The 15,567-nt window shown below is 47.9% G+C and overlaps 1 protein-coding gene across 4 annotated transcripts in view; it reads right to left on the bottom strand.

Annotated features, from left to right (window-relative positions):
• Positions 1 to 666: 666 nt before the first annotated feature.
• The window catches only part of hipk2 (homeodomain interacting protein kinase 2), a 405,644-nt gene continuing 390,743 nt past the window's right edge, over positions 667 to 15,567 (bottom strand). For all 4 annotated transcript variants that reach the window (XM_072484274.1, XM_072484276.1, XM_072484275.1 and 1 more), the window contains one exon: positions 667 to 3,515. In XM_072484274.1, coding sequence (XP_072340375.1) covers positions 3,054 to 3,515 — 462 coding nt within the window. In that variant the 3' untranslated portion in view covers positions 667 to 3,053. The remainder of the gene's footprint in view (positions 3,516 to 15,567) is intronic.

Raw genomic sequence — 15,567 nt, 5'->3', positions numbered from 1 at the left:
CAATCAACACATCTTTGCCTTTCTACTAGTTACCTTCTTAGCTACCTCATTGCCCAATTCCATTAACCTTTAGCTACAGGTTGCTAATTGGGCCTCCAGATTTAGCTAATATGAAACACAGGTGCATTTTGGAATTTTGGATCAATAAATAAAAGATAATTGTCATTGGACATGTGATGTTGATCCTCATTCATATGACTTACATATGAGAATTCATTATTAGCATTTTCTGGTAAATGGTGACAAAAGCAGAGAGTGAAAGTATTTATTAATCATTGTGTTTTCCTTTTTTAGTTACTGAATGGTGGTAGATGTTTGTTCAGTAAATATATATTCATGAAATGTATTTACTTGCGAGTATGCGTAATTAAAACAGATGCATGTGGCTAAGACTGCGAGCCTCTGGCCAGACCTTGGTTAATCAGCAATTTCTATTGGGACAACTCTGCTCTAAAATAACTCAAACACAGCACAACATGAAATGAACAGACAGAAAAATAAATTAAACGCTTGCCACTGAGAAGTGCAGAGCTGGTCATCAACAGAAAGAAAATGAACAAAACCAACAGCAGCTAGTGAAGACGATTGTTAAAGTACCTCACTAAATGTTCTTATAATAAAAAGGCCAGTTACAAATTTGCACAGTGAGAAAGGAGATTCTGCTAATAATTCTTACTTTCCGCTTTTAATACATTAATTTTCCTAACAGAGAAAACTTTTAAGGAGCAGGAATCTAATCTGTGACATTTCACCAGTTCAAATTCTCAAGGTTCCTTTCTCTCCACAAACAAAATGCTTTTGACCAACAGATGGCAGTCAAATGCACAGTACAGAATTGCCATGGATCAGACCAGTCAGATTCTTAAAACTCCCGCCCTACTTACTTCGTGCCTCAGCTAGTCAGGTCAGTGAGTTGATAAACCACACTTGCCTGGGATGGTCCCAGCCTCGGTCAATGGCTTGCTCTGTGTGCCAGTAAGGAGGAGCTCTAGTAGGCCGCAGTTATCCCAAGTCAAAAAGGTGGGGGACAGATGAAAACTTGCTTCTACCCGGGTCTCTTTTTGGTCACCATTCAACACAACCTGTGATATATCTGCACATGTAGGCAGGATTGGGTTCGGCTGTGATCTCCTCTGGTTCACTCAAGCCTCCAGTAGGGTTCCAGAAGGCACCCATGGATAAGTATCTTCAGGAGAAGGACGAACATACAAACAGGAGGCAGCCATTTAGCCCCACAAGCCTGTTGCACCATTCAATTAGACCAGCGTTTAACTGTATCTCAATGGACTGAGAGGACAGGAGAAAATTGACAGAAAAAGAATGTGCCCTGGCAGGAAACAGTCCAATGTCAAGTCGTCTGAAGGAGCTAAATGGTAATCTTCTCTTTATTTAACTAGAAAAGGTGGGCAATATTAAAATTATATTTTGGTGCAATCAGAGAGAAAGCCTTTTCTTCTGTGAGAAAACAGAAGCAGAATGTTTTGGTGGACTAAAACAGACTTGTTCCAAAAAGTGACATCGGAATGTGTCAACAGCATGTAAGAAAGAGCACTGCACACCATGGGCGGGCTTCTCGTCCCGCCGCACCCGTTTTCTGGTGCGGTGCGCCGCCGGCAGTGGGATGTTCCGTCCTGCTAGTCAGCCAATGGGGTTTCCCATTGTGGAAACCCCCACATCGTCGGGAAATCCGCAGGCGTGAGTGATCTGTTGGCCAGGAGGATCCAGCCCCATGCGTTCAAATGAGTTTGGAATATTGTATTGTATGGCAGCTCTCATTTCCCTTATTTTTCTGCCATTTTTCCCCACCCCTAGTGCACACATTCTGTTAAGGACAGGATCAGTGGCACTGTAATGCCTTCCACGATTGAAATGCATGCCAACAGTGACTGTCTGGAGAAAGTCATTAATTTGATGGCAATTTGGACATTTAGGAGGGGACGGATGCTGATAGTTTAACAGCAAGATTAGATGTTGTTTTCAGCCGTCTGGGTGCTCCTTATATTGACGGATCAATGGGCGGAGCGGGGAGGGGGGATACGTCTATGTTACAATAATTAGACAGAGACTGTTGGTAGATGTGGGGACTTAATGGGTCAAATGGCACAAGACTTTGTGTTCTTCTGCCTACGCTGACTGGCTACCTGGGAGAGGTAATAGTGAGCTGCCAACATCTGCTGAGTTGTAAAGAGAAGGCAAGATCACATGTCTCCCTCTGCAACCCCACATTCCCGTACAGCTATTCCTTTTTCCACCTGCAATCGTCATGCCCAAGAGTTGCAACTGAAAGGACTGCCTCAGCATTAACTACAACTCCATTAGATCTGTTGTAAGTCTAGAGGAACTCTCACCCTTTTCTGTAAGGCACTACAAGGGAATATGTTCGCAATGACAGGAAGCTCTCTGCTGACGAAACCACAGACAGCAAGATCAGCACACACACAGACATTTACACACACACTCATACACTGTGGAGCTCAGAACAGTCACAACTAACATGCCTTAACAACAGAGCAAGGTTGGATCATGGTTGTGCAATCACAAGTAATATCTATTGGTATCGTATCATTTAATGAAGCTTTCCTCATCTCTCTACATTCTAAAAGGGTCCGTGTTAACCTCTACCTTCACAAGGAGGGTTTGATTTAGGAAAGGGAGAGCAGCTCTTTGTTTCCCCCGCAAAATTAAACGGAACGAAAATTGAGAAAATAACAACTATAGTTCATTTACTGAACTCCATCGATAAAAACTTCGACCAAACATCTCAAAGTAACTTCTAGGGTCTCAAGGTCGCAGGTCCTTAAAACATTTCAGAGATTAAATATCTCCCAAGCATCTGTTGCTTGACTCCCCGTTGAAGGTCTTCATCACTGGCCAGAGGTCAGTTGTCAGGCTTTCAAAATTTGGTGATTTTTTCTTTTAATAAACTTCCGTTAAAAAAGATTTGTATTTTTCACCCCACTCTTTCTTCCAGCTCATTTCCCAAGTACCTTCTCAAGTGTGAGATGCATTTTTGCTTGTTTTAATTCAATACAGTGTTTTGTTGATCTCGAGTCTTAAAGGTAGGGGTATTGGTTGACCTTCGTTGGGCTCAGTGGGTATCCGGTGTAGACAGCTGAAGCTGGCGAAGCGTTGATGTATGTCTGGTGGGCAAATTGGGCTTGGTACTGACTTGGGTGGATGGTGGGAGATGGCAGTACCCTTGGTCCAATGCCGACGGGCATTTGGTGGACAATCCCTCCAGGATGGGCGGCATAGGTGTGCCTAGTAGAACCCTGTGATGCCACGAGGTGAGCAACTGTGCCTGTGGGCCCCAGCGCAGGTGTGGCATAGGTGTACAGGTGAGGCTGCCCCGATAGATGGGCCGCTGTCAGGTGAGGATGCACACTAGTGTGTGAAGGACTACGGTGTGGGAATGAATAGGGGGCCTGAGCAATGGTCGGTGTGATGTATGCCTGCTGCCTTCGATGTCCATGGTTGCCACTCCGCTCCTGAATGCTTGTCACATGTGGCTGAGCCTAAAAGACAAACACATTGTTTACTGATGTAGAGAAAAATGACTGCACAATCAGCTCCAGAATAATTACTACTATATTTTCAATCACCACCCTTTTTCCCAATAACAGTGATAGGAGGTAACCCTGAGGAGCACTCAATCTCTTCCCCATGTCAGGAGGATCCCAACTACAATTTATACTCCCAACTGGAATGGACAGCGATCGGCAAAGAGCGGGCAGTGATCAGGAGAGAGCGGACAGAGATCAGGATAGAGTGAACAGAGATAAGGAGAGAATGGGAGAGATCAAGAGAGAGCAAACAGAGATCAGGAGAGAGCGGACAGTGATCAGGAGAGAGTGGGAGTGAGAGAGTGGACAGTGATCAGGAGAGAGTGGACAGAGATCAGGAGAGAGTGGACAGAGATCAGGAGAGAGTGGACAGAGATCAGGAGAGAGTGGACAGAGATCAGGAGAGTGAGACTGATAAATTGTGAGAGGGTCTTTGTTATAGAGTGTTATTATTATGCATCTTCTTATTTAAAACCATTCCTGATGTCATCAGTAAGTGTTGTGACATCATTATTTGTTTTTGTTGTACCTGTGTATATTCGTATTTAATTCTAGTTCTAATTCTATTCAGTAACTGTTGTTTTGATGTTTCACTCACGGCTCTTGTTTTTGAGTCCAGACTGTATTTAAATGTCATTATTTTTATATTTTCAAAGAAGATTAACTTTAAGATTAACGTGTTTTGACTACATTTTTGTGGTTGAGTTACCACATCTTTTTGGCAACGAGATTAAAAGAATCCAAATTTCAACACATTCAACACAAAGTTTTGTTCAGTTTACCAATGGAATACAAGTTAGCAGCACCATGGCTATATTTGGGTCTGTTAGTGAGTTTGTGGAAGAGAACGATGACTGGACTGAATATGTGGAAAAGTTAGAACATTTTTTCTTGGCAAATGGGATCACAGATGAAGCTAGAAAGCATTCAATTCTCCTGAGTGCATGTGTGGGGTGACGACTTATAAGCTAGTGAGAGATTTAGCTACACCACGGAAACCGGGGGACACTTAATTTGGATTAAATTACACTTGTTCAGAATTAACACAATATTAAGCCCTCAGTAATTATACCTCCTTTCAAATTCCATTGTCATTTTTACAGGATGGAACAGTTTGTTGCTGAATTACATCAGCTCCCTTGAACATTGCGACTTGGGGCCATTTGGAAGACATGCTGCGGGACAGATAAGTTTGTGGCATTAACGAGGAAAGCATTCAGCGGCGTTCGCCTGAAGGTACCATACTTGCTTTTAAGAAGGCTCTAGAAATTTCTCAGGGCATATAAATGACTGCCAATAATGCAAAAGGTAATGGCACACAGGCAGGTACACTGCATAAAGTAAAGAAAGAAGCTGTAAGTAAAAAGGTGAAGACAGTGGAGTATTTGAAATGTGGAGAGTCACACTATGCAAATAGTTGTAAGTGTATGGACACTGTTTGTCACCAGTGCACCAAGAAGGCGCATTTAGCGAAGTGCCGGGATGCTAAGAGAAAGTCGAAGGCTGAGAAGGGAACTTCAAATGCAAGGAAGCCTCAGTCGATGGCGCATCACTTGGAAAGCTCAAACCAGGCAGAGAAGCACTATTATGACATGTTTAATTTTTTTTTTCTTATCAATTTACAATGCCCAATTATTTTTTCCAATTAAGGGGCAATTTAGCATGGCCAATCCACTTATCCTGCACATTTTTGGGTTGTGGGGGTGAAACCCAAGCAGGCATGGGGAGAACGTGCAAACTCCACATGGACAGTGACCCGGCCAGGATTCGAACCTGGGTCCTCAGCGCTGTAGGCAGCAATGCTAACCACTGCACCACAGTGCTGCCCCTACGACATGTTTAATATGAGTGAGGGATATGCAGAGTCTATTTGTGCTAGATTGGAGGTTGATTGTCCGAAAATCAAGATAGTGGTGGACACAGAAGCCTCAGCATCAGTAATCAGTGAGGAGAACTTCAAGGTTTGAGGCTCTAAGCAGGAAACAGCTATTACTCAGGTAGGAATCAACCTTCGGATGTACACCAGTGAGAGTATTTTTTATTTTATTTTTATATAAATTCAGACTACCCAATTCATTTTTTCCAATTAAGGAGCAATTTACCATGGCCAATCCACCTACCATATAAAAAATACTCTCACTGGTGTACATCCGAAGGTTGATTCCTACCTGAGTAATAGCTGTTTCCTGCTTAGAGCCTCAAATCTTGAAGTTCTCCTCACTGATTACTGATGCTGAGGCTTCTGTGTCCACCACTATCTTGATTTTCTGACAATCAACCTCCAATCTAGCACAAATAGACTCTGCATGTCCCTCACTCATATTAAATATGTCGTACCCTGCACATCTTTGGGTTGTGGGGGCGAAACCCAAGCAGGCACGGGGAGAACGTGCAAACTCCACACGGACAGTGACCCAGAGCCAGGCTTGAACCTGGGACTTCGGCTCCGTGAGGCAGCAATGCGAACCACTGCGCCACCATGCTGCCAGTGAGAGTATACCATTGCTTGGAGTGGGGGCATTAGAGGTAGACATTACATATAACAGTCAGGAAGCAAGAGCACGGTTCCTGGTAATAAAAGGCATGGGCCTCGGTCACTAGGATGTGACTGGCTGAGGAAAATTCAGTTGAATTGGGATGAGATAAAGCACACAAAAGTGGCAGAGGATGTCATTTAGAAATATCTTGAGGTTTTCAAAGGTGAACTGGGTACATTGCGAAGTCGTATTATTTTTTTTTAAAATAATATTTTATTGAAAATTTTTGGTCAACCAACACAGTACATTGTGCATCCTTTACACAACATTGTAACAATACAGATAATAATGACCTTTTTAAATTTAAACAAAAACAACAACAAATAAATAAATATTAAATAACAAAAAATAAAAACTAGCCCTAATTGGCAACTGCCTTGTCTCAGGCCACCCCCCCCCCCCATCCCTCCCCCCCCCCCATCACCCCCCATCCCTCCCCCTCCCCCCCATCCCTCCCCCTCCCCCCCCCCCCCCCCCCAAGTCCTGGGCCGCTGCTGCTGCCTTCTTTGTTCTCCCCCATCTATCTTTCCGCAAGATATTCGACGAACGGTTGCCACCGCCTAGTAAACCCTTGAGCCGACCCCCTTAGGACGAACTTAATCCGCTCTAACTTTATGAACCCCGCCATATCATTTATCCAGGTCTCCACCCCCGGGGGCTTGGCTTCTTTCCACATTAGCAGTATTCTGCGCCGGGCTACTAGGGACGCAAAGGCCAAAACATCGGCCTCTTTCGCCTCCTGCACTCCCGGCTCTTGTGCAACCCCAAATATAGCCAACCCCCAGCTTGGTTCGACCCGGACTCCTACTACTTTCGAAAGCACCTTTGTCACCCCCATCCAAAACCCCTGTAGTGCCGGGCATGACCAAAACATATGGGTATGATTCGCTGGGCTTCTCGAGCACCTCGCACACCTATCCTCCACCCCAAAAAATTTACTGAGCCGTGTTCCAGTCATATGTGCCCTGTGTAATACCTTAAACTGAATCAGGCTTAGCCTGGCGCACGAGGACGACGAGTTTACCCTGTTTAGGGCATCTGCCCACATCCCCTCCTCAATCTCCTCCCCTAGCTCTTCTTCCCATTTCCCTTTTAGTTCGTCCATCATAGTCTCCCCTTCGTCTCTCATTTCCCTATATATATCCGACACCTTACCGTCCCCCACCCATTTCTTTGAGATGACTCTGTCCTGCACCTCTTGTGTCGGGAGCTGCGGGAATTCCCTCACCTGTTGCCTCGCAAAAGCCCTCAATTGCATGTACCTGAATGCATTCCCTTGGGGCAACCCATATTTCTCGGTCAGCGCTCCGAGACTCGCAAACTTCCCATCCACAAATAGATCTTTCAATTGCGTTATACCTGCTCTTTGCCACATTCCATATCCCCCATCCATTCCCCCCGGGGCAAACCTATGGTTGTTTCTTATCGGGGACCCCCCCAGTGCTCCGGTCTTTCCCCTATGTCGTCTCCACTGTCCCCAAATCTTCAGTGTAGCTACCACCACCGGACTCGTGGTATAGTTCCTTGGTGAGAACGGCAATGGGGCTGTCACCATAGCCTGCAGGCTGGTCCCCCTACAGGACGCCCTCTCTAATCTCTTCCACGCCGCTCCTTCCTCCTCTCCCATCCACTTACTCACCATTGAAATATTAGCGGCCCAATAATACTCACTTAGGCTCGGTAGTGCCAGCCCCCCCCTATCCCTACTACGCTGTAAGAATCCCTTCCTCACTCTCGGAGTCTTCCCGGCCCAAACAAAACCCATGATACTCTTTTCTATCCTTTTGAAAAAAGCCTTCGTGATCACCACCGGGAGACACTGAAACACAAAAAGGAATCTCGGGAGGACCACCATCTTAACCGCCTGCACCCTCCCTGCCATTGACAATGCTACCATATCCCATCTCTTGAAATCTTCCTCCATCTGTTCCACCAACCGCGTCAAATTTAGCCTGTGCAATGTGCCCCAATTCTTAGCTATCTGGATCCCCAGGTAACGAAAGTCTCTTGTTACCTTCCTCAACGGTAGGTCTTCTATTTCTCTACTCTGCTCCCCTGGATGCACCACAAACAGCTCACTCTTCCCCATGTTCAATTTATACCCTGAAAAATCCCCAAACTCCCCAAGTATCCGCATTATTTCTGGCATCCCCTCTGCTGGATCCGCCACATATAGTAGCAGATCATCCGCATATAAAGATACCCGGTGTTCTTCTCCTCTCCTAAGTATTCCCCTCCATCCCTTGGAACCTCTCAGCGCTATCGCCAGGGGCTCAATCGCCAGTGCAAACAGTAATGGGGACAGAGGACACCCCTGCCTTGTCCCTCTATGGAGCCGAAAATATGCCGATCCCCGTCCATTCGTGACCACACTCGCCACTGGGGCCCTATACAACAGCTGCACCCATCTAACATACCCCTCTCCGAACCCAAATCTCCTCAACACCTCCCACAGATAATCCCACTCCACTCTATCAAATGCTTTCTCGGCATCCATCGCCACTACTATCTCCGTTTCACCCTCTGGTGGGGCCATCATCATTACCCCTAACAACCTCCGTATGTTCGTGTTCAGCTGTCTCCCCTTCACAAACCCAGTTTGGTCCTCATGAACCACCCCCGGGACACATTCCTCTATTCTCATTGCCATTACCTTGGCCAAGACCTTGGCATCTACATTGAGGAGGGAGATTGGTCTGTAGGACCCGCATTGTAGCGGATCCTTTTCCTTCTTTAAAAGAAGCGATATCGTTGCTTCTGACATAGTCGGGGGCAGTTGTCCCCTTTCCTTTGCCTCGTTGAAGGTCCTCGTCAGTAGCGGGGCGAGCAAGTCCAAATATTTTCTGTAAAATTCAACTGGGAATCCGTCCGGTCCCGGGGCCTTTCCCGTCTGCATGTTCCTAATTCCTTTCACCACTTCTTCTACCGTGATCTGTGCTCCCAATCCCATCCTATCCTGCTCTTCCACCTTGGGAATTTCCAGCCGATCCAAAAACTCCATCATTCTCTCCCTCCCATCCGGGGGTTGAGCTTCATACAATTTTTTATAAAATGTCTTAAACACTTCATTCACTCTCTCCGCTCCCCGCTCCGTCTCTCCATCTTCGTCTCTCACCCCCCCTATTTCCCTCGCTGCTCCCCTTTTCCTCAATTGGTGTGCCAGCAATCTGCTCGCCTTCTCTCCATATTCATACTGTACACCCTGCGCCTTCCTCCATTGTGCCTCTGCAGTGCCTGTGGTCAGCAAGTCAAATTCCACATGCAGCCTTTGCCTTTCCCTATACAGTCCCTCCTCCGGTGCTTCCGCATACTGTCTGTCCACCCTCAAAAGTTCTTGCAACAACCGCTCCCGTTCCTTACTCTCCTGCTTCCCTTTATGTGTCCTTATTGATATCAGCTCCCCCCTAACCACCGCCTTCAACGCCTCCCAGACCACTCCCACCTGAACCTCCCCATTGTCATTGAGTTCCAAGTACTTTTCAATGCATCCCCTCACCCTTAAGCACACCCCCTCATCCGCCATTAGTCCCATGTCCATTCTCCAGTGTGGACGCCCTCTTGTTTCCTCCCCTATCTCCAAGTCTACCCAGTGTGGGGCATGATCCGAAATGGCTATAGCCGTATATTCCGTTCCCCTCACCCTCGGGATCAATGCCCTACCCAACACAAAAAAGTCTATGCGTGAATAGACTTTATGGACATAGGAGAAAAACGAGAACTCCTTACTCCTAGGTCTACTGAATCTCCACGGGTCCACCCCTCCCATCTGCTCCATAAAATCCTTGAGCACCTTGGCTGCTGCCGGCCTCCTACCAGTCCTGGACTTCGACCTATCCAGCCTTGGTTCCAACACCGTGTTAAAGTCTCCCCCCATTATCAGCTTTCCGGTCTCTAGGTCTGGGATGCGTCCTAGCATTCGCCTCATAAAATTGGCATCGTCCCAATTCGGGGCATACACGTTTACCAACACCACCATCTCTCCCTGTAATTTGCCACTCACCATCACGTATCTGCCCCCGTTATCCGCCACTATAGTCTTTGCCTCGAACATTACCCGCTTCCCCACTAATATAGCCACCCCCCTGTTTTTCGCATCCAGCCCCGAATGGAACACCTGCCCTACCCATCCTTTGCGCAACCTAACCTGATCTATCAGTTTCAGGTGCGTTTCCTGTAACATGACCACATCTGCTTTAAGTTTCTTAAGGTGTGCGAGTACTCGTGCCCTCTTTATCGGCCCGTTAAGCCCCCTCACGTTCCACGTGATCAGCCGAGTTGGGGGGCTTCCCACCCCCCCCCCCTTGCCGGTTAGCCATCATCTTTTTCCAGCTTCTCGCCCAGTTCCCACGCGGCTGTATTTCTCCCAGACGGTGCCCCCCCGCCCATCCTTTCCCGTACCCACTCCCCCCTTTCCCCAGCAGCAGCAACCCAGTAATTCCCCCCTCACCCCCCCCCCCCCCCCCCCCCCCCGCTAGCGTAATTACTCCCCCCATGTTGCTCCCAGAAGTCAGCAAACTCTGGCTGACCTCGGCTTCCCCCCGTGATCACGGCTCGCCCCGTGCGGCGCCCCCTCCTTCCTGCTTCTCTATTCCCGCCATAATTATCATAGCGCGGGAACCAAGCCCGCGCCTCTCCCTCGGCCCCGCCTCCCATGGCCAACGCCCCATCTCCTCTCCCTCCCCACCTCCCCCCATCACCACCTGTGGGAGAAAGAAAAGTTACCATACCGCAGGATTAATCATACAATCCCTCTTCGCCCCCCCCCCCACTCGTCCCACCACTTTGTCCAAACGTTCATTTTCGTAGTCCAATCATTCCAATTTTTCTTCTACAATAAAAGTCCACGCTTCATCCGCCGTCTCAAAGTAGTGGTGCCTCCCTTGATATGTGACCCACAGTCTTGCCGGTTGCAGCATTCCAAACTTTATCTTTTCTCGCCACCTCCGCACTCCAATCTTGATAGACGCGGATCACCGCGTTCTCCCATTTACTACACCGAGTTTTCTTCGCCCATCTAAGGACCATTTCTCTATCCTTAAAACGGAGAAATCTCACCACTATGGCTCTGGGAGCTTCTCCTGTTCTCGATCCTCGCACCATAACTCGGTATGCTCCCTCCACCTCCAACGGAGCCGTCGGGGCCTCCACTCCCATTAACGAGTGCAGCATCGTGCTCACATATGCCCCGACGTCCGCCCCCTCCACACCTTCAGGAAGGCCAAGAATCCTCAAGTTGTTCCTCCTTGCGTTATTTTCCAGTGCCTCCAACCTCTCCACAGATCGTTTCTGGTGTGTCTCCTGTATCTCCGACTTCACCACCAGGCCCTGTATGTCGTTTTCATTCTCTGCTGCTTTCGCCTTCACGACCCGAAGCTCCTGCTCCTGGGTCTTTTGTTCCTCTTTCAGCCCTTCAATCGCCTGTAATATCGGGGCCAACAACTCTTTCTTCATTTCCTTTTTTATCTCCTCCACGCAGCGTTTCAAAAACTCTTGTTGTTCAGGGCCCCATATGAAACTGCCACCTTCCGACGCCATCTTGGTTTCTGCTTGCCTTCCTTGCCGTTGTTCCAAAGGATCCGCTGCAATCCGGCCACTTTCCTCTCCTTTTTCCATCCGTGTCCAGGGGGAACACCCTTCTGGTTTACCGCACGGTGTTTTCAGCCGTTAAAATTGCCGTTGGGGCTCCTATCAAGAGCCCAAAAGTCCGTTTCACAGGGAGCTGCCGAAACGTGCGACTCAGCTGGTCATCGCCGCACCCGGAAGTCAAAGTCGTATAATTAAATTGTTTGCAGATCCTCAGGCTACTCCGGCAGTGCCAGGGTGGCAGTATCATGGTGCCTGGGTGGCAATGCCAAGGTGCCAGCAGGAGTGCCAGGATACCACCTTTCCCAGAACCTGAACACGTGGGGTCTCCAATGGCCTGTGTGGGATCCCCCAGGTGCTGTTACGCCTGGTCCACGTCTGTATGGAGCAGTACTAAACAGCGCCATAACGAGGTCTCCCAGGCACGGGCATTCGTTCCTGGACCTTGGGAGAATTGGGGGGCAGAGATATTTAAATGTCCCGGTTGGCTCATTTAAATATGTTAATCTGAATCTCGTCGAGTCACCGAGTCAGGAGCGATGAGGCCATTAAACCGAGCCCACCATCAGTACCTCTAAGGTCGTTTGTTCACCATATGAACCGACCTCAAGCAGTTGGTGAGCCTTTTCAGTGAGTCAAATTCCTCCCATGGCCTAAGGATACAGTGCTGGACGACAGTGGATCAGAACAGCATGGTGTACAGGGCAGGGAAGAACAGTGCTAACGCTGACGCGTTAAGTCATCGGCCTTTACTGGATTTGCCAACCCAGGTGTTGTGTCCTCCCGAGTTGATTTTCTTACTAGAGAGACTTGAACAAATTATGCAGTGGGCGGACAGAGAACCTATTCTGTCACAAGTTAAAAGATTTCTGATGCAAAGAGGGTTATCTATCTTAGAAGATGGTGAGTTGAAACCTTATGTGAGGCGCAAAGATGAGTTAAGTGTGCAGGATGGTTGATACTGCGGGAGTCGTTCCACTCCCTGGCCATTCGCAGGTAATGGATGAAATTCATGAGGCTCAACCAGGTGCCTCGAATGAAGAGTTTAGCCAGGTGGTATGTTTGTTGGCCTAATATGGACCAGGATTTGGAGAACAAAGTGAAATCCTGCTGTGTACATCAATCTAACCAAAAGATGGCACCACTAGCACCATTACATCCTTGAGAGTGGCCTGATCATTATTGGTCGAGAATGCATGTGGATTTTGAAGGTCCTTTCATGAGTCAAGGTTTTTAGTCATCGCGGTTGCACATTCTAATTGGTTGGAGGTATACATCATGAGCAACAGTGCAGCTCCCAGTACCATAGGTGTAATGACCTCCAATTGGCATTATTGGTTGGCAATTGGAGTATGAGCTCCCTCAATGATAGGGGGCCCATATAAGCACCTATGTAGGCTTTGTGAGGCAGTCTTAAGTTGACTGGGATGCTAACAGCACTGTTTGGAGCTGCTCGTGTACATAAGTTATTGCAAATGAATACTGGTATGGTGACGGAACCCCTGCCTCCTGTGGATTATTACAGTGGCGACGAGGTAAATAAAGAACTTTGCGGAGACCAGCTGCCGCACTCGGAGGGTAAGCCTTGCTCTTTCAAAAATGCCTGTTTTTGGGAAGTTGGATGCATTCGACCCGACTATTGAGGACTGGTCCCAGTATGTTGAGAGAATGTGTTACTTTTTCCAGGCCAATGAGATAACGGAGGATGGAAGGAAACGGGTTATACTGCTGTCGGCGTGCGGACCCTCAACCTTCGCCATTATACGTAGTCTAACTTATCCCGATACGCCGGACACGATACCTTTCCAAGAATTAGCAAAATTGGTGGAAGAGCACTATAACCCAAAACAACCCCTCATTTTGCGTAGGTACAGATTCTACACAACGAAGCAGGAAGCAGAGAGTCAGTCACGAATTTCTTGACCTGCCTGAGAAGGCTGGCGGGAAAATGTGAGTTTGGCCCAACGCTAAATGAAATGCTTCGGGACCGGTTAGTGTGTGGCATAAATGACCCCCAAATACAGAAGCGCCTGTTGGCGGAAACGCAGCTAGACTGCAGGCGGGCGTTACAGCTCGCACTGTCCCTCGAAAAGGCAGCAAGTGGGGCGCAGGAACTACAGGGCACGCCAATAGAGGTAGATACCTGGGAGAGGGACTACCACAATTGGTCCAGCTACCAGATAGCCGCCCTCAGGAAAAGCCTGAGGAACAGAGGGCCAAAGGAAAACCCCAGAACTGCCCCCAAGTCTGCTAGGACTAACTGGAGACAGAGGGAACTACCGGCTGAGGCTCCCCCAACAGAGAAGGACCGTTTCTGGCACCAGACAGAGTGTGGTAACAGCGACAGAAACCCTAGAAGGAGGTGGCAAAAGAGGAATAGCAGGTGGGGACGCAGGGAAGTACACAACCTAGATGCCCCATCCTCCTCCGAAGGGGAACAGTTATATAATATTGCGACGAAGAAAGCAGAACCTATTAAGATTACCCCACGGGTGAATGGTCGGCTGACCATAATGGAAAGAGACACGGGTGCGGCTGTATCAGTAATGGGAGTGGCAGCATTTTAAAAAATCAAAGATGGACTCCAGCCACTAACCCTAACAAAAATATCGACAAAACTTAAAACCGACACGGGGGAACCCCTGGAAGTTCTAGGCACAACTCATGTACCCGTGGAATATGACAAATAATTGCTCAGATTACCATTGACGATAGTAGAGGGCTCCGGACCAAACTTAATAGGATGGAACTGGCTGAAAGACCGAAACTTAGATTGGATGAAAATTTTCCAGAGTGGAAGCGGGCAGTTAAGTGGAGTACTCAAAAAATACCCGGAGGTCTTCCAAGAAGGTTTGGGGGAAATTATAGGCGCCAAAGCAACTTTGCACGTGGACCCAGAAGCCCTTCCGAAATTTTGTAAGGCCAGGCCGTTACCTTTTGCATTAAGGAAGAAAGTAGATGTCGAAATAGAAAGGTTACGGCGCGACGGCATTATCAGACCAGGACAGTTCTCGGAATGGGCAGCGCTGGTGGTACCAATTTTGAAGCCAGACGGCTCGATACGTCTCTGTGGAGATTTCAAACAGACGGTAAACAAATACGCACTGCTGGACAAATACCCGATCCCGAAAATAGACGACCTATATGCCAAATTAGCAGGTGGGCTTTTGTTCATGAAACTGGACATGAGCCATGCCTACCTGCAGTTAAAACTGGACAAGGACTCCCAGAAGTTCGCTACGATCAACACCCTGAAGGGACTTTTTCGTTATACTCGGCTACCTTCGGAGTGTCATCAGCATGCGCTATATTCCAGCGTACGATGGAAAATAGTCTGCAGGGACTACCTCAGGTGGCGATTTATTTGGACGATGTCTTAATCACGGGTAGGACAAACAGGGAACACTTAAGGAACCTGGAGGAAGTGCTCAGGCGTTTCGCAAAGGCAGGCGTACGGCTGAAAAGAGAAAAATATGTTTTTCTGGCCCCACAAGTGACGTACCTGGGATATAAAGTAGACGAGTCGGGCTTACACCCATTGCAAGACCGAATAAGGGCAATAAAAGAAGCCCCAACTCCCACCACGGTCCAGGAGCTACGATCATTTCTAGGATTGGTAACATTATGGCAAATTTATTGAAAATAGGGCGTCCATCCTAGAACCCCTCCACCAGCTACTAAAAAAGGAACAAGAATGGAAATGGTCCGTCCGCCAAAACCGAGCATTTAGGGACATTAAGGAACAGCTGTCATCCGAAAATGTCCTAGAGCATTATGACCCAAGGAAGGAGTTGGTGGTCACGTGTGACGCATCACCTTATGGGGTAGGAGCCATCTTCGCCCATAGAGGAAGGAATGGGGAAGAACGGCTAATAGCCTATGCT

Source organism: Scyliorhinus torazame, chromosome 19, assembly GCF_047496885.1.
Source record: "Scyliorhinus torazame isolate Kashiwa2021f chromosome 19, sScyTor2.1, whole genome shotgun sequence".
Taxonomy (NCBI): domain Eukaryota; kingdom Metazoa; phylum Chordata; class Chondrichthyes; order Carcharhiniformes; family Scyliorhinidae; genus Scyliorhinus; species Scyliorhinus torazame.
This window is presented reverse-complemented; position numbering and strand designations above follow the sequence as displayed.